The sequence below is a fragment of the Pipistrellus kuhlii genome, unplaced genomic scaffold (assembly GCF_014108245.1).
Source record: "Pipistrellus kuhlii isolate mPipKuh1 unplaced genomic scaffold, mPipKuh1.p scaffold_m20_p_120, whole genome shotgun sequence".
In the NCBI taxonomy this organism is placed as follows: Eukaryota; Metazoa; Chordata; class Mammalia; order Chiroptera; family Vespertilionidae; genus Pipistrellus; species Pipistrellus kuhlii.
Window position 1 is genome coordinate 66,894 of NW_023425428.1, and position 18,069 is coordinate 84,962.

Here is an 18,069-nt window from a genome sequence, read left to right on the forward strand (position 1 = left end):
GCCCCCAGCCCCAAACCACAGCCCCACAGCCCACAGCCCACAGCCCCAAACCTCAGCCCCCAGCTCCTAGCCTCAGCCCACAGCCCCCAGCCTCAGCCCACAGCCCCAAACCACAGCCCCACAGCCCACAGCCCCCAGCCCCAAACCACAGCCCCACAGCCCACAGCCCCCAGCCCCAAACCACAGCCCCACAGCCCACAGCCCCCAGCCCCAAACCTCAGCCCCCACCCCGCCGGCCCCGCTCCAGCGCCTTCCACTGCGGGGCAGGGGCGCCACGTAGCGGTTGCTCGGCGTGCGGCTGCCAAGCGGGGTCCGGCGGGAGCAGGGTCGGGTCCTGGGGAGGGGGTGGCCGGGACCCCGGATTCCGCGCCCACCCGGCGGGGACCCCAGGCAAACCCCGCCCCTCGGGCGCCCAGGTGGACTCTGACCGGCGCTGGGATTCGGAACATCCCGCGGGGAGCGGGCCCTTTAAGAAGGTGGGCGGAGCTAACCACCGCTCATTAGCATACGTTAGCATGCCCCGCCCCGCCCTCCGCCGGGCTGCTCAGTCGGCCGGGAGCGGCGCGCGGGGCGCTCGGGACGCGGGGCGCGGGGACCTCACGCCGCCCGCCCGCCGCCCCGCGATCGCGATGCCCGGGCCGCCGCGGGCCCGGCCGCAGGTCCCGCCGCCGCCGCCGCCGCCGCTGCCGCTGCTGCTGCTCGTGCTGGCGGCCTGCGGGGGCCGCGCCGCGCCCGCGCCCCGCGCCGAGGACCTCAGCTCGGGGGTGGTGAGTGCGCAGCCGCGGGCGCTCCGGGCGGGCGGGCGGGCGGGCGGCCCCTCCGGCGCCCGGACCCGCTGCCCGGCGGCCGAGCCCGCTGAGCGCGCGGCGGAGTGCGGGGCTGAGCGCGGAGCGACGCGGAGCCCGCCCTGCCCGCCCCGGGCGCCCGGAGCGGAGCGCGCTGCAGCCCAGGAGCCGGAGGGCGCGGGCCGGGGGCAGGTGTCCGGGGAGGGCGGCCGAGGGGCGCCCCCGCCCGGAGAGGCCGGGGCCGCGGAGCGCGGGCGCCCGGAGCGCGGCGGTCCTCGAGTTGGCTCCGTGGAGGGCGCGGGGGAGCCGGGGCGCGAGGGAGCCGGGGAGCCGGGAGCCGGCCCCGCACCGGGCAGGGCTCTGGCCCTGCGCCACCGCCACTCGCTCCGTTCGGGCGCCCAGTCCGGCCCCGCCGCCCCCGGCCCTGCCCCGAGCGCCACTGGGCCCCTGCCGTCCCGGGCTCCGCGGCAGCCCCGGCGCCCCCGCCCCCGCCCCCGGCGCCCACGTCCTGCTGCCCAGCTGCCCCGCCGGCCCGGGAGCCGCGCCTCTCCCCGCCCCCGTGCAGCCCCCGGCCCGGGAGCCCCCTCTGGACCCGGGAGGGTCAGCTCAGCCTGGACGTCCGCCGCCCGCGCTCCCCCGGGGCCAGGCCGGAGCGCGGGTCCCGCCGCAGCCGCCCTCCCTGCGCCCGGGGACCGGGCCTCCGGGACCCTCTGCCCCAGCGGGCAGCCTCCTGCGGGGAGCTGGCGGCCCCCGTCCCGCGGCATCGGGGGCTCCGGGCGCCTGTGGGTGCACCGGCACCCCGTCCTGGGCCGGAGCTGCCGCAGGTTCCGGGTGACACGCAGGCTCTGGCTGCCCGCCCGGCTGCCCGGCCTCGGCCACCCTGAGGGGTGCAGTCAGGGTCTGAGGGGCCCCATCGCCGGGGCCTCCCAGCCACCCTGCCTCTGAGACGGGGCGCCTTCACCCCACCTCCTCCCGGCCCTGTAGGGCTGGGGTGTCCGGGATCCGCCCCACCCCACCCCGGGGTGCACGCTGTGGGGAGATCGCGCTTCCCATCGGGGCTGAGGACCGGGAAGGCTGGTGGGGGCCACGGGCAGGGCACGGGGCTCCGGTCCAGCCACGTCCTTCCCTCGAACCCGGGGCGGCTCCGGTTCCCCCGGCGGCCGGGGGAGGGAGGGAGCGAGCAGTCAGGCACCACCCGCCAGCCCCGCTGGGTGCGCCTCCTCCCCCTGCTCCCATGGGCTCCCAGCACCCAGGGGTCACCCGGATGTGCCGGATGGACAGGGGGAGGGCCACGGCTCCCTAGCCTGGAGCCGGAGCCCAGAGACTGCAGGGCCCTGGCGCCGGGCCCTGTGGGGGGAGAGAGAGAGAGAGAGAGAGAGAGAGAGAGAGAGCGAGCAGAGGACGCTGCCCTGGCTGGGGAGCTCCCACCCCAGGGAGCCGGGCTCGCCCACAGGGTGCGGGAGAAGCCGGCCTGCCTGCCTGCTTTCTGCCCCTGGTTTGTGGGCAGGGCGCGCCCTCTGGTGGCCGCCGGGGGATGGCACATCGGAGCCTGAGCCTAGGGGTGCAGGAGGCCTGAGACTCCGGGACGGATGGGAAGCGGGGTTCCCTCCCGCCACCCCTTCAGACCAGTGGGGGGACGACGCAGGCTGGATGCTCAGTCAGGAGAAGGGCCCTTTGGAAGCGCCACCCAGCTTCACCCCGAGGGGGTCCAGGCGGCGGCAGGTCCCAGGCCGGGGGACCCCCCCCCAGCCCAGCCCAGCCTCGGCCCCAGCCGGGCGGGAAGCCGCACTGAGGCCCTGTGCCCACGCTGATGGGTGCTGCTGGCCCGGGGCGCGGGGTCAAAGGGCCCGGCTGTGCCCTCCTGGGCCCCAGGTCTGCCTCCTCCCCTCTTCCTGTGCCCCCTGATCCTCCCCGAATTCGGGGTCTGGGCCCCGGACACCCTCAGCCCCGCGGGTTCGAGGGACAAGCTGCTGCCTCCATGTGCCCCCGCCCACCCTCGCCGTCTGACCTGGGACGCCCGGGGCCCCGTCTGCCCGGTGGGAGCTCCCGCTTGTTGTCAGCCTGAGGCCGGCCCTGCGGGCGGCCCCCACGTGCCCCTCGCGTCTGCTCCCGGCAGGGCTGAGGGTGCCCGAGGCCTGGCTCGGCTCCGCACGCCCATCAGTGGCACAGCCGCTGCCTGGCGCCCAGAGGGGGCCGGGGCCGGGGCTGGGGCTGAGGCTGGCGTGTGGGTGGCGGGGTGCGCAGGGCCCTCAGTGGCCCGGGAGCCGCCAGGGGCCGAGCTGGACGGACGGGGGTGATGGGGAGCGGCCCCAGGGCCTCGCTGGGGCACCCTGTCCCCCTCCTGGGGCGGCAGTCACCCTGGCCTGGGCCTGCGGCCTCCGGACCCAGCGCCCCCGAGAGCCGTGCACCCCCGGGGGCTCCGGATGGAGTCACAGGCCTGGCAGCTGAGCTGAGAAAGCGGCCACATGCCCTCTGCCGGGAGCCGGGGTGCAGGGAAGGGTTAACCAGGAGGAGAGGGGAGGGGAGAGGAGGGGAGGGCAGGGAGCTCGCATGCACATGGTGGGCAACTCCTGAGCCCCCGGCGGCTCTCCCAGCGAGCCCGGCTCCGGGCCGGTGGCAGGCCAGGGACTGAGCCGTCTTTGTGGGCTCCGTGTGGGAGCACCCAGCGGGACGCCTGGCTGAGCTGGGCGGGTGCCCCCAGGCTGCTGCTCGGCGGCCGGAGACCTGACTGGGCGCTGGCCTCAGTCTGCTCATCTGGAGGATGGGCCGTGAGGACAGGGCGGGGGGGGAGGTAAGGGCCTCAGTCTGCTCATCTGGAGGATGGGCCGTGAGGACAGGGCGGGGGGGGGGGGGGGTAAGGAGGAGGGGACTCGAACTGGGCAGCATCTGGCAGGTGGGAGTGGGGGGAGGGGGGGCGGTAGAGGAGGGGGCGAAGGAGGCCCGGGGAGGATTGGGGTTCGCAGTGTTCTGCGGCACAGCGCCACCTGCAGGCACGGCCGGGCGGTGCTCCGGCTTCCCTGAGTGTCTGGTTCCTCCCGGCCTAATGGGCTGTGGCTGGGAAAGGTGGTGCTGACGGCCTCGGGCCGCCCTCTGGCAGGCGGTGCCGACAGGATCCCACAGGCCCTGCTCCTGGGCCCCCCCCCCCTGCCCGCCCCCCTCTGCCCGCCCCCCCCTGCCCGCCCCCCCCTGCCCGCCCCCCCTGCCCGCCCCCCTCTGCCCGCCCTCCCCCTGCCCACCCTCCCCTGCCCACCCCCCACTGCCCGCCCTCCCCCTGCCCCGCCCCCCCTGGCCGCTCGCCCCGCCCTCCCCCCTGCCCGCCTCCCCCCGCGCCCCCCCCATCTGCCCGCCCTCCCCCTGCCCACCCTCCCCCTGCCCGCCCCCCTCTGGCCCGCCCTCCCCACTGCCGCCCCCCTCTGCCTGCCTCGCCCTCACACCCCTGCCACGCCCCGCCCCCCACTGCCCGCCCCCCCCCTGACCGCCCCCCCCGCCCCTCCCCTTCCCCCCCCTCTGCCACCCCCCCCCTCTTGCACCCGCGCCCCCTCTTGCCCGCCCCCTCTGGGCCCGCCGCCCCCCAGCCTCCAGACGAGCCGGCCGCCTCGGAGGGGAGGCCGGTGCTGCGAGGGGGCCGGGGGCAGGACGCCGGGCGCCGGCTTTCATCTATCCCGGACCCCGGACCCCCTTCTGTCTCCCCCCTGTACCCCCCTGTACCCCCTCTGTCCCCCCGCACCCCTCTGTCCCCCCCCGCACCCCCTCTGTCCCCCCCCGCACCCCTCTGTCCCCCCGCACCCCCTGTCCCCCCCGCACCCCCTCTGCCCCCCCCGCACCCCCTCTGTCCCCCCCCCGCACCCCCTCTGTCCCCCCCCGCACCCCCTGTCCCCCCCGCACCCCCTCTGTCCCCCCCGCACCCCCTCTGTCCCCCCCCGCACCCCCTCTGTCCCCCCCGCACCCCCTCTGTCCCCCCCGCACCCTCTGTCCCCCCCGCACCCCCTCTGTCCCCCCTCCCCGCACCCCCTCTGTCCCCCCCGCACCCCTTCTGTCCCCCCCGCACCCTCTCTGTCCCCCCCGCACCCCTCTGACCCCCTCCCCGCGGGGAGCGCCGGCCCCGGGGCGCCCCGGAGCCACAGTGGGGCGCCTGGGGTGCGGCTGCGCCCCGAAAGGGACCGGAGGCGCCGGGAGGAGGGGGGGCGCCGGCACGGACGCGCCGCGGGGACAGGCGAACCCGGGGCGGGAGCCGCGCGGGGAGGGGGGCGGGGGCCCCAGGCCGCGGGGGCGGTGCCCGGGGTCGGCGCTGATCGGGCGCCCCCTCCGGCCTCCGGAGGCTCCGCGCCCTCCCGCCCCCGCGGCCGGTTGCCCTGGAGACCGTGCGGCGCCTTGGCAACGGGGGGGGGGGGGAGGTGTGGGGGGGCGGGGAGGTGGGGGCGCCCCCTGCGCCGACGTGACCGCGACCGACCAACCGATCCCCTCCCCTCCCCTCCCTCCCCTCCGCTCCTCCCGGAGCCTCGGGGGCAGAACCCGCCCTGGGCCCGCATCGCCGGGTGTGCTGCAGGCTGGCCCGTTAGACGCCGGCCCCTCCGGCGCCCTCCCCCGGCCCCGATCTGTCTCCTCCGACAGCCTGTTCACTCCGTTTGATGTGTCCGCTCGTTCTCACCGGGGATGTTCCCGGAGGTCTCAGGAGGGACGGGGAGACAGACAGATGCAATGCGCTGCCCGCCCGCCCCGGGCCCTGGGCAGCTGGGGTCCGAGCCTGCGCCTCGGTGCACGCCCTCGGCGGGGATCGAACCCCCCACCCTTCCGCCCCAGGGCCGGTGCTCCGACCCCTGAGCCCCCAGCCGGGCTCCTGACTGTCCGCGTGTGATCGTGGCGGGCGCCCCGGGCAGGCGGCCTGGGGGCAGGCGTGCGGCCGGGTGTCCCCTGTGGAGCCGGACGGGGCTGGCCCGGGGGCCCCGCCCCACCGCCCTCCTCTCCCTCCGCCAGGCGTGGCTGGGCCGGTTCGGGTACCTGCGCCCCGCGGACCCGGCCGCCGGGCGGCTGCCGGCGCCGGAGGAGCTGGCCGAGGCCCTGGCCGCCATGCAGCGCTTCGCGGGCCTGGAGGCCACGGGCGTCCTGGGTCAGTGCGGGCCGAGGGGGTGGGCGTCCCCGCCTCCCCCTGCACCCCCCCTCCTCCCTGCGCCCCCCTTCCCCGGGGGGCCCCCCGCCACCCTCCCCTCCCCCCCGGGGTGGGCACAGCCGCCCCAGGCCCGGCCCCACACCAGCCGGCCGTGCCCTCTCTGTGACCCCTGCCCTGCGGGGTGCCGGCCGGTCCTGCCCGAACACCCAGCTTTCCAAGAGGAACCAGAAACCGGGGGGTGGGGTGAGAGAGCACCCCCCTTTCTAAATATATTTTTATTGATCTCAGAGAGGAAGGGAGGAAGAGAGAGAGAGAGAAGCATCGATGATGAGAGAGAACCTGCCTCCTGCACACCCCACACTGGATGGAGCCCCCAGTCCTGGCCTGGGCCCCGACGGGAGTCGAACCCCCACCTCCTGGCTCCTGGGTCGGCGGTCAGGCTCGGAGACACGCGGCCGGCCGGGCCGGTTCCGGTTTTGTGAGGGCCCTCCCCGGGCCCCGCGGAGTCACCCGTCCCCACCGAGGTGCCGCGGGGCGGCAGGCTGGGCCGGCTGGGTGCTGACCCTCCCCCCCTCCCCGCAGACGCGCCCACCCTGGCCCGGATGCGGACCCCGCGCTGCTCCCTGCCGGACCGCCCGGGCCCCGGCCCCGCCCGGCGGAGGCGCCAGGCCCCGGCCCCGGCCACGTGGAGCAAGAGGAACCTGTCCTGGAGGTGCGGGCGGCGCCCCAGGTCCCGCCGTCCGCCCCAGTCCACCCGGGGCCCTCACCCACCGGGCAGGGCGTCCCAGGTCCCGCCGTCCGCCCCAGTCCACCCGGGGCCCTCACCCACCGGGCAGGGCGTCCCAGGTCCCGCCGTCCGCCCCAGTCCGAGCAGGGCCCTCACCCACCGGGCAGGACGTCCCCAGGTCCCGCCGTCCGCCCCAGTCCACCCGGGGCCCTCACCCACCGGGCAGGGCGTCCCCAGGTCCCGCCGTCCGCCCCATTCCACCCGGGGCCCTCACCCACCGGGCAGGGCGTCCCCAGGTCCCGCCGTCCGCCCCAGTCCGAGCAGGGCCCTCACCCACCGGGCAGGGCGTCCCCAGGAGCCGCCTGCAGCCTGTGGGGGGGGCACAGCCTGTCCTGGTGACCCGCCCCCACTCTGACCCCTCTCTGACCCCGGCCCTGACCCCGCTCTGACCCCGGCCCTGACCCCGCTCTGACCCCGGCCCTGACCCCCGCTCTGACCCCGCTCTGACCCCCGCTCTGACCCCGCTCTGACCCCCGCTCTGACCCCGGCCCTGACCCCGGCCCTGACCCCCGCTCTGACCCCGGCCCTGACCCCGCTCTGACCCCGCTCTGACCCCCGCTCTGACCCCGCTCTGACCCCCGCTCTGACCCCGGCCCTGACCCCCGCTCTGACCCCGGCCCTGACCCCGCTCTGACCCCGGCCCTGACCCCCGCTCTGACCCCGGCCCTGAACCCCGCTCTGACCCCGGCCCTGACCCGCTCTGACCCCGGCCCTGACCCCCGCTCTGACCCCCGCTCTGACCCCGGCCCCGACCCCGGCCGTGACCCCGGCCCTGACCCCGGCCGTGACCCCGGCCGTGACCCCGGCCCTGACCCCGGCCCAGACCCCGGCCCTGACCCCGGCCGTGACCCCGGCCCTGACCCCGGCCCTGACCCCGCTCTGACCCCGGCCCTGACCCCGCTCTGACCCCGGCCCTGACCCCCGTTCCGCCCCAGGGTCCGTACGTTCCCGCGGGACTCGCCGCTGGGCCGGGACACGGTGCGGGCGCTCATGCACTACGCCCTCAAGGTCTGGGGCGACATCACGCCCCTCAACTTCCACGAGGTGGCGGGCAGCTCGGCCGACATCCAGATCGACTTCTCCGCGGCCGAGCACAACGACCCCTTCCCCTTCGACGGCCCCGGGGGCACCGTGGCCCACGCCTTCCTGCCCGGGGAGCACCCGGCCGCCGGCGACGCCCACTTCGACGCCGAGGAGGCCTGGGCCTTCCGGGCCGCGGGTGGGTGCGGGGGGGAGGGGGTGCGGGGGGTGCGTGCAGGGGGTGTGACCGGGGGTGCAGAGCCACGGCCGCCCCGACGGGGCCTGCGCCTTCCGGGCCGCGGGGGGGGCGGGGGGGGGGGGGGGGGCTCGGTGCAGGGGGGGTGCGGGGGGGCGGGCTGAGTGCAGGGGGGGGCTGGGTGCAGGGGGGTGCGGGGGGGCGGGCTGAGTGCAGGGGGGTGCGGGGGGGGCGGGGGGAGCGAGCCGGGCGGGGGGGTGAGTGTGGGGGTGACCTGGAGGGTGCAGCAGCCACGGTCGCCCCGAGGAGATGGAGACACACCCCAGGCACAGCTGTCGGGTCCTGGGAACAGCTGGGCGGTTCCCGTTCTGGCGACCTCACTCCCCACCCCTCCACCCCCCGTGGCTCACCACCCCCCATGGCTCACCGTCCCCCGTGGCCCACCGTCCCCGTGGCTCACCGTCCTCCGTAGCTCTCTGCCCCCCGTGGCTCTCTGTCCCCCGTGGCTCACCGTCCCCCGTGGCTCGCCGTCCCCCGTAGCTCTCCATCCCCCATGTCCCACCGCCCCCCGTGGCTCACCGTCCGCCGTGGCTCACCGTCCGCCGTGGCTCACCGTCCGCCGTGGCTCACCGTCCCCGTGGCCCACCGTCCCCCGTGGCTCACCGTCCCCCGTGGCTCACCGTCCCCGTGGCTCACCGTCCCCGTGGCTCTCCATCCCCCGTGGCCCACCGTCCCCCGTGGCTCACCGTCCCCGTGGCTCACCGTCCCCGTGTCCCCAGATGCCCACGGCGTGGACCTGTTCTCGGTGGCCGTGCACGAGTTCGGCCACGCCATCGGGCTGAGCCACGTGGCGACCACGCAGTCCGTCATGCAGCCCTACTACCAGGGCCCGGTGGGTGACCCGCTGCACTACGGGCTCCCCTACGCGGACCGGGTGCGCGCCTGGCAGCTGTACGGTGAGTGTCTCCCCGGCAGGGCGCCCGGGGCGGGCACGGAGCTGGGCCCTGGGTGCAGAGGGTCCCCCCGCTGGGCACGGGTGTGTGTGTGTGTGTGTGAGAGGCGGGACCGCTGGGGAGGAGCAGTGAGACCAGGCGCCCTCTGCTGGGGGCGCGGGGGAAGTGCCGCGGAAGGAAGGAGGCCCAGCCGTGAACTCCCTGGTCGCCCTCCAGGCCACCCGCCCGCGTGCTCTCCCCACACCGCTGCCCTCTGGCGCCGGGTCGTTTTATTGCAGTAAAATTTACCGTGGAAATGTTTTAATTTAGAAAGAGGGAGGGAGAGAGAGAGACATCCATGATGAGACAGAGCCATGGACTGGCTGCCTCTTGCACCCCCCCCACTGGGGATGTGCCCATAACCAAGGTCCATGCCCTTGACCAGAATCGAGCCCGGGACCCTTCCGTCCGCAGGCCGGCTGCTCTATCCACTGAGCCACGCTGGCCAGGGAAGTTCTCCGTCCCTTTTTAGAATGACTTCCTCTCTCTGCATTTGCTGCTGTTACGTCTGGGTTGCCCCTGCCTCGGCGTCAGGGGCCACGCCGCCGGGAGCACCCAGTCGGGGTTTTTGTGGGAGCACCGTCTGCTTCTTCAGGGTCCGTGCCCAGGGCTGGCGTCTCGGGGGTCCAGGCACCTGTGTCTCAGGACCGGTCGCTGGCTCCGGCCGGTGCTGGGCCCCGCGGGCTGGGGTTCGAGGGAGGCGGGCGCACTGCGTTTCACGCAGCCTCTGTCTCCGCAGGCGTGCGGGAGTCCGTGTCCCCCACAGCACAGCCGGACACCAGGGAGCCCGGGGGCCCTCGCCTCCTGCCGGCACCCCCTGACCGCCGGCCCAGCGCCCCGTACGTGAGCCCGTCACCCCTGCAACAGCCCCCGCCCCCGCCCCCCAGGGACTGGGCACCCCGAACCCCAGGCTCTTCCGAGAAAGGCACCCTGAGCCATCGATGACGAGAATCGCTGAACGGCCACCTCCCGCGCGCCCCCTACTGGGGACCAAGCCCACAACCCGGCAGGAGCCCTGACCGGGATTGAACTGTGACCTCCTGGTTCACAGGCCGACACTCAACCACTGAGCAACACTGGCCGGCAGCTTTTTAAAAAAAAAATCTTTATTGATTTCAGAGAGGAAGGGAGAGAGAGAAGCATCAATAATGGGAGAGAATCACGGACCAGCTGCTTCCTGCACACCCCCCACTGGGGATCAAGCCCATAACCCAGGCCTGTGCTCTTGGCCGGAATTGAACCCGGGACCTTTCAGTCTCCAGGCTGATGCTCTATCCATTGAGCCGCACCGGCCAGGGCTGGGAGGGCGGTTCTTGGTCCAAGTGCTGTGGGTCCCAGAGCTGCAGGCGTGGGGCTCCCTCAGGGACGCCGCCCCCCCAACCCCCCACCCCGCCCAGGAGGGGCCGCGGCCCACGCGCGCTCTGCCCGCAGGCCCGGCAGGGACGTGCCGCACAGGTGCAGCGCCCACTTCGACGCGGTGGCGCAGATCCGCGGCGAGGCCTTCTTCTTCAAAGGTACCCCCCAGCCTCCCCGGAGCACCCCCACCCCCCGGAGCACCCCACCAGGAGGCCCCCATCCCTCCAGGAGCCCCCCCGCCCCCCTGGAGCCGAGCCCCCCGGATCCCTCCATGAGCCCCCCCGAAGCCCCCCCACCCCACCAGGAGCCCCCCTACCCCCCGGAGCACCCCCACCAGGAGCCCCTCCACCCCCCCGAGCACCCCCACCAGGAGCCCCTCCACCCCCCGGAGCCCCCCCACCAGGAGCCCCTCCCCCCTGATCCCTCCAGGAGCCCCCGGAGTCCCCCGGAGCCCCGGCCGGGGTGGGATGGTGCCCCGGGCCGGCCCCAGCCGTGCCGCTTCCCCGCAGGCAGGTACTTCTGGCGGCTGACCCGGGACCGGCACCTGGTGTCGCCGCAGCCGGCGCAGATGCACCGCTTCTGGCGGGGGCTGCCCGCCCAGCTGGACGGCGTGGACGCCGTGTACGAGCGCGCCACCGACCACAAGATCGTCTTCTTCCGAGGTGGGCCCTCCGGCCGCCCCGCCCCCTGGGGCTCCCATTGGCCCGGGGCTGCCGGAGGCCCCGCCCCCAGAGCTCCCATTGGCCCGGGGCTGCCGGAGGTCCCGCCCACAGAGCTCCCATTGGCTCTGGGGGCACCCGGAGGCCCCGCCTCCTGGGAGCTCCCATTGGTTCGAGGGCACCAGGCCCCGCCCCCTGGAGCTCCCATTGGCTGGGGGGGGCAGTGGCAGAGTGTTTGCTGAGCACCTGCTCTGGGTCCCCCCCGGGGGGCGCTGCAAGAACTGGGGGGGGGGGCAGGATGAGCAGCCGCAGGGGATGGGGGCAGCCGTGCAAAGGTCCTGGGGCAGGGACAGCCCGGCCAAGTGGGGAGAGAGGATGCGGCTGGCGCCAGGGGAGGGGTGAGGATGCAGGGGTCTGAGATGGCAGGTGCGCCCCCACCCCTGCTCCGGGGGCGCGCAGTCCGTCTGGGGAGCAGGCAGGACGGGCCTGTCGCAGGCGCCTGAGGCTGCGGCCCTGCCTCCGTCCCTCGCAGTGTGTGTGTGCAGAGGCTGATGTGCTTTGGGGTGACAGGCCCCCCCAGCCTGGCCTCTGTGTGGTGTGTGGGGCCCGTAGCAGGTGCTCAGGAAACACTGTGAGCTGGGGTGCTGCGGGGGTGAGGGGCAGGAGGGCGAGGTCACGGGGACGGGTGCCGGGGAGACGCCAGGACGGGAGCCCCATCTTCGCGGCTGAGCCCCGCTCTCTCCCCAGGAGACCGATACTGGGTGTTCAAGGACACGCACGTGGAGGAGGGATTCCCGCGGCCGGTGTCCGACTTCGGCCTCCCGCCCGGCGGCGTGGACGCCGCCCTCTCCTGGGCCCGCGGCGACAAGACGTACTTCTTCAAGGACCAGCTGTTCTGGCGCTTCGACGAGCTCACGCGCAGCATGGACCCCGGCCACCCGGCCCCCGGCCCGGCCTGGGGGGGCGTGCCCCGGACGCTGGACGCCGCCATGCGCTGGTCTGACGGTGAGCGGGCGGGGAGGCTGGGAGCTGTCCGGGTTCGAGAGGAGGGGCCTGGGGACCCTCACCCCAGCGTGGCCGCCAGCGCCTGTCCTGTCCCATCGTCCCTCCCTGACCCGGCCGCACCGCGTCCGTGGAAAACCGGGCGTCTCATCCAGGCCCCGCGGCCCCGGAGCGTCCTTGGGCCTGTGAGGCTGCGCCCGGGGGAGGGGCCTGGCCCTGCCCCCGCCCCGCCCCGCTGTCCCTCCGGCCGCGCCCCCCCCCCCCCGCTGTCCCTCCTGCCCCTGCCCTCCCCCCGCCTCGCTGTCCCTCCGGCCCCTGCCCTCCCCCCGCCTCGCTGTCCCTCCGGCCCCTGCCCTCCCCCCGCCCCGCTGTCCCTCCGGCCACGGCCCCCCCCCCGCTGTCCCTCCTGCCCCTGCCCTCCCCCCGCCTCGCTGTCCCTCCGGCCGCGCCCCCCCCCCCCCCGCTGTCCCTCCTGCCCCTGCCCTCCCCCCGCCCCGCTGTCCCTCCGGCCCCTGCCCCCCCCCCCCCGCTGTCCCTCCTGCCCCTGCCCCCGCCCCGCCCCGCTGTCCCTCCGGCCACGCCCCCCCCACCCCCCGCTGTCCCTCCGGCCCCTGCCCCCCCCCGCCCCGCTGTCCCTCCGGCCACGCCCCCCCCACCCCCCGCTGTCCCTCCTGCCCCTGCCCTCCCCCCGCCCCGCTGTCCCTCCGGCCCCTGCCCCCCCCCCCCCCGCTGTCCCTCCTGCCCCTGCCCCCGCCCCGCCCCGCTGTCCCTCCGGCCACGCCCCCCCCACCCCCCGCTGTCCCTCCGGCCCTGCCCCCCCCCCGCCCCGCTGTCCTCCGGCCCCCGCCCCCCCCCGCCCCGCTGTCCCTCCGGCCCCTGCCCCCCCGCCCCCCGCCTCGCTGTCCCTCCGGCCGCGCCCCCCCCCCCGCCCCGCTGTCCCTCCGGCCACGCCCCCCCCCGCTGTCCCTCCTGCCCCTGCCCCCCCCGCCCCGCTGTCCCTCCAGCCCCTGCCCCCCCCCCGCTGTCCCTCCGGCCGCGCAACCCCCCGCCCCGCTGTCCCTCCGGCCGCGCCCCCCCCCCGCTGTCCCTCCTGCCCCTGCCCCCCCCCCCCCGCCCTGCTGTCCCTCCGGCCACGCCCCCCCCGCTGTCCCTCCTGCCCCTGCCCCCCCCCGCCCCGCTGTCCCTCCGGCCCCTGCCCCCCCCCCCGCTGTCCCTCCGGCCGCGCCCCCCCCCCGCCCCGCTGTCCCTCCGGCCGCGCCCCCCCCCGCTGTCCCTCCGGCCCCTGCCCCACCCCCCGCCCCGCTGTCCCTCCGGCCGCGCCCCCCCCCCGCCCCGCTGTCCCTCCGGCCGCGCCCCCCCCCCCGCTGTCCCTCCGGCCCCTGCCCCACCCCCCGCCCCGCTGTCCCTCCGGCCGGGCCCCCACACCCCCCCCCGCCCCGCTGTCCCTCCGGCCGCGCCCCCCCCCCCGCCCCGCTGTCCCTCCGGCCGCGCCCCCACCCCCCCGCCCCGCTGTCCCTCCGGCCGCGCCCCCACCCCCCCGCCCCGCTGTCCCTCCGGCCCCTGCCCCTCCCCCCCCCCCGCCCCGCTGTCCCTCCGGCCGCGCTCCCCCCCTTCCCCCCCCCCGCCCCGCTGTCCCTCCGGCCGCGCCCCCACCCCACCCCACCCCGCCCCGCTGTCCCTCCGGCCGCGCCCCACACCCCCTGCCGCGGAGCTCAGCGCCCCTCTCCCCGCAGGGGCCGCCTACTTCTTCCGCGGGGCGGACTACTGGAAGGTGCCGGACAGCGAGCCGGCCGCGGTGCCCGGCTACCCGCAGCCCACGGCGCGGGACTGGCTGGCGTGCAGGGACCCGCAGGCCGGCCCCGGGGGCGCGGGCACGGAGGGCGAGGCGGGGGCCCACGCCCCGGCCGGCCGGCATGACCGCAGCCGCGCGGAGGACGGCTTCCAGGTGTGCGCCTGCAGCTCCGGGGCCGCCCGCCCGCCCCTGCCCGCCCGCCCGCTGCTGGCCGCCGCGCTGCTGCCCCCGCTGGGCCTCCTGCGGCGTGGCGCCCGCGCCCCCGCGCTCTGAGCGCCCGGCGAGGGCGGGGGCACGGCCCTGGGGGCGGAGGGCACGGCCCCGGGGGCGGAGGTCAGGGCCCCGGGGGCGGAGGGCACGGCCCCTGGGGCGGAGGGCACGGCCCTGGGGACAGAGGTCACAGCCCCCGGGGCGGAGGGCACGGCCCTGGGGGCGGAGGTCACGGCCCCCGGGGCGGAGGGCACGGCCCCGGGGGCGGAGGTCACGGCCCTGGGGACAGAGGTCACGGCCCCCGGGGCGGAGGTCACGGCCCCGAGGGCGGGGGCACGGCCCCGGGGGCGGAGGGCACGGCCACGGGGACGGAGGTCACAGCCCCGGGGGCGGAGGGCACGGCCCTGGGGACAGAGGTCACAGCCCCGGGGGCGGAGGGCACGGCCCTGGGGACAGAGGTCACAGCCCCGGGGGCGGAGGGCCCTGGGGGCGGAGGTCAGGGCCCCGAGGGCGGAGGTCAGGGCCCCGAGGGCGGAGGTCATGGCCCCGGGGGCAGAGGGCACGGCCCCCGGGGCGGAGGGCACGGCCCTGGGGGCGGAGGTCATGGCCCTGGGGGCGGAGGGCACGGCCCTGGGGGCGGAGGTCAGGGCCCCGGGGGCGGAGGGCACGGCCCCCGGGGCGGAGGGCACGGCCCCTGGACCAGGGCCACGGGGGCTGGAGGGGGCCCAGCCTCCAGCACCGGGAGCCGGAGGCCCTGGACCCGCCCGGCAGCCCGAGCAGAGCCCCAGGTCAGCCTCCCGGATGGAGGGACGCCCCCTGGCCGTCTGCACAGACTCGTGGACACAGGAGCGCCGGCCCCACTCCTGCTGGGAGGGTCTGTCCAGGAGACGCCGTCCCTGCTGGCCGGCGGGGACTGGGCAGCGGAGACCGGGCCTCACCCCGAGCCCAGCAGCTTCACCCCCTCGCCTCCCCACAGCCCCCTCATCCCCGGTGCTTCCGTCCACCTGCCCCCCAACACTCCGAAGAGCCCCCCGAGCCAGGGCCCCCGGACATGGCGCCACCCACAGAGGAGCGTGGCCCGGCTGCTTCCTGGCGGCTCAGGCTCGGGCCCTGATGCCTTTGGCGGGGGCCTGGGGGCTTCTGCTCGGGGTCGCACCTCCCCTCGGGGCCCCCAGCACTTCCTCCCGGACGGCGTGGAGGCCGGGGAGGGAGCCTCTGCCGCAGCGGACGGAGGACGTGGCTGTGCATGTGGGACGTGCAGGACGGGAGGCCTCCTGGGCGTGGGGAGGCCCCGGGCGTGGCTGCCAGCCCGCCGGCCGCCCACATGGCAGGGGCCGTTCGCCAGGGTTCGAGAGCTGGGCCGGGAGGCGCCGCCTCAGCCCTGGAGGGCATGGGGGCTCTGCTCGGAAGAGGCCGTCACCAAGGAGCCAGGGGCTGGATCTGGGGGCACCGTCTGGGCTGGGTCAGTGTGAAGCCGGCTGTTTTGGGGTCCGGGGAGGCCGCCTGAGCAGGAATAGGGAGGAGGGGGTCCCACAGGAGGGGGAGGGGCCAGACAGGAACTGCCGTCCCGGTGGGTGTGGCTGCCTCCCCCCTGAGCCCTGCCAAAACCCTCAGGGCTGCAGGTGCTGAAGGGCCTTGAGGTCACCCTGGTCCCCGGAAGTTAGCAACGAATTTCACCCCGGCTGCCGAGGGAGGGGCACGAAGGGTCCTGCTTTATTAAAATTTTATTTAATATGTTTTTATTGATTTCAGATGTGTGAGGGGGGGGGAGAGAGGGACATCCATGATGAGAGGGAATCATGGACCAGCTGCCTCCTGCACGTCCCCCACTGGGGATGGAGCCCGCAACCCGGGCCTGTGCCCGGACCGGGAATCGAACCCTGACCGCCTAGTCAGTGGATCAATGCTCCACCTCGGAGCCACCCGGCCGGGCAGGGGCCAATCCCGTGTCTCACCCAAGGGCGCCCTCTGCCTGGCGCCCAGGCAGCAAGAGGCAGACAGACCTTGGATGCGTGGCTGCTGCCACGGCCGCCGGCTCCAGGCCAGGCCCCGCCCCCGTGTCCACCGGTCCGCCCTGGGGTCCCTCCCCCGCCCACACCCCCATCTCCTCCCCAGCCTGGTCCCACCCGCCCTCTGTGGCTGCAGGGGGAGCCCTGTGCACGTGGGGAGGGTCCGAGGGTGGGCACGGGCTGGGGGACAGCGGACCGGGGACCAGGGCTGTGGGGAGCCGGCTGCCTGGGGCGTGGCCTCAGCTGTGTTAAAGCCAAACACGGGGCGCAGTTCTGTCTCCGTGACGCCCTGTGGGTGCTGGGCGGGGTGGGGGGGCAAGTCATCAACGACATCGCTGTTTCCGCCCGGAACCCCAAAGGCAGGCAGAATTCTCTGCTCCCCTGACCCTGACCCCCCATCTTTTTACAAACGTGTGTGTGTGTGTGTGTGTGTGTGTGTATATATATATATATAATTTTTTTAATATATTTTTGTTGATGTCAGAGAGGAAGGAAGAGGGAGAGAGAGAAACATCCATGATGAGAGAGCATCATGGACCGGCTGCCTCCTGCACGCCCCCCACTGGGGATGGAGCCCCCAACCCGGGCCTGTGCCCTGACCGGGAATCGAACCCGTGACCACCTGATTCATCGGCTGAAGCTCCGCCACGCAGCCACGCCGGCCGGGTGTCAGCCAAAGCCTCTTGTGTCCCCGGCTGTGCTGGCTCTGCTCGGAGAAGCCGTGGGCCTGTGGGGGCCCCCACCCTGGGGGCAGACCCCAGAGCCCCCGCCCCTCCCCCCAGGAGGACATCAGGGGACGCAGGCACGGAGGGCGGGACTCCGGGGGGGCCACGGGGAGGAGGCCCGCGGAACGCACGCCGGGCCCAGGTGCCGCTGACCTCGGCGTGACTCGGCCCGTGAGCGCGCGCGCACACACGCACACACGTGTCCCCGTGGGTGTGTGTGTCACGTAAACAGAGCACGGGTGGCCTCCGGGCCGGCACACGTTTGCCGGTGGGGAAGCCGTGGCTCTGGTCTCCGTGCTGGGGCCCCGAGGCGGTTCCCGGGGGACCACGTGGCCCTGGGGTGGCCGTGGGCCAGGACACAGGGACGGGCACCGGGACCGTCCCGGGCACTGGGCTAGGACCCGGGAATGTGAGCTCCGGGCGGCCCCTGGGCGTGAACTCCCTTCAGCCCAGCCCTGGCCAGTGTGGCTCAGTGGATAGAGCGCCGGCCTGTGGACTGATGGGTCCTGGGTTCGATTCCCGGTCAAGGGCACAGGCCCTGGTTGCAGGCTCGATCGCCAGTAGGGGGCATGCAGGAGTCAGCCGATCCGCGATTCTCATCATCAATGTTTCTATCTCCCTCTCCCTTTGCCTTCCTCTATGAAATCAATTAAAAAATTTTTTAAAAAAAAGGTGTGGGAACCAGGGGCGTGAAGGTTCCAGAAGCCTCAGAGCCCCAGGGGATGCTTGGGCAGCCATAGCCGAGCGGCCGGACGGCCCCGTGGGCCTGGGCGCTGGGCCGGCCGGGCTCCGTCCGTGGGCGAGTGGCCGCCGGCCAGGGTTGCATCACCTGGGACGACCCGGGCGCCCCAGCCACTCGCACCCTGATGCAATCGCCCGTCACCTTGCAGCACCCATGCCCTCAGGGGCCCAGCCCACCCGCCCTCTCCCTCCCCTCCAGCCTCCCTTTACTGTGGTTATTTTTTGTTAATCCTCACCCGAGGGTATTTTTCCGTTGATTTTTTTAGGGAGAGAGGAAGGGAAGGGGAGAGACCGAGAGAAACATCCATAAGTACCTTGGTTGCGGGCTCATCTCCAGTAGGGGATGTGCAGGGGGCAGCTGATTGATGTTTATTTCTCATCAATGTTTCTAACTCTCCCTACCTCTCTGTAATAAATCAATAAAACATATACCAAAAAAAAAAAAAAAAAAAAAAAAGAGAGAGGCACCTCCAGCTGCTGCCCAGAGCTGGGATAGGATCCAGGCTGCAAGCAAGGTCCACGCCCTTGACCGGGATCGAACCCGGGACGTTTCACTCCGTGGGCTGACGCTCTGTCCGTGGAGCCAGAGCCACGGGGGCTGGTCCGTCTCCACCTGCCTGGCTGTGTGTTTCCGAGCCTCCCCTCCTGTGAGGAGCCAGGTGGTGGCTGCCCCAGGTCAGCCCACCGA

At 75.2% G+C, this 18,069-nt stretch overlaps 1 protein-coding gene across 7 annotated transcripts; it reads left to right on the forward strand.

Annotated features, from left to right (window-relative positions):
- The first annotated feature begins 544 nt into the window (after window positions 1–544).
- Window positions 545–15,644, forward strand: MMP17 (matrix metallopeptidase 17). 7 transcript variants are annotated; one of them, XR_006741346.1, is made up of 11 exons: window positions 545–767; window positions 5,760–5,892; window positions 6,475–6,604; window positions 7,615–7,898; window positions 8,675–8,851; window positions 9,627–9,726; window positions 10,319–10,401; window positions 10,753–10,905; window positions 11,650–11,907; window positions 13,638–14,364; window positions 14,465–15,644. XR_006741346.1 is itself a non-coding variant. In XM_036434361.2 (10 exons), the coding sequence occupies exons 1-10, from the start codon at window positions 630–632 to the stop codon at window positions 13,967–13,969; spliced, it is 1,788 nt and encodes a 595-aa protein (XP_036290254.1). In that variant the 5' UTR covers window positions 545–629; the 3' UTR covers window positions 13,970–15,644. The 7 variants fall into 7 exon arrangements, 1 of the variants encoding a protein (XP_036290254.1); XR_006741347.1 differs by having other exon boundaries at window positions 14,528–15,644; XR_006741350.1 differs by having other exon boundaries at window positions 14,549–15,644.
- Window positions 15,645–18,069: the final 2,425 nt, after the last annotated feature.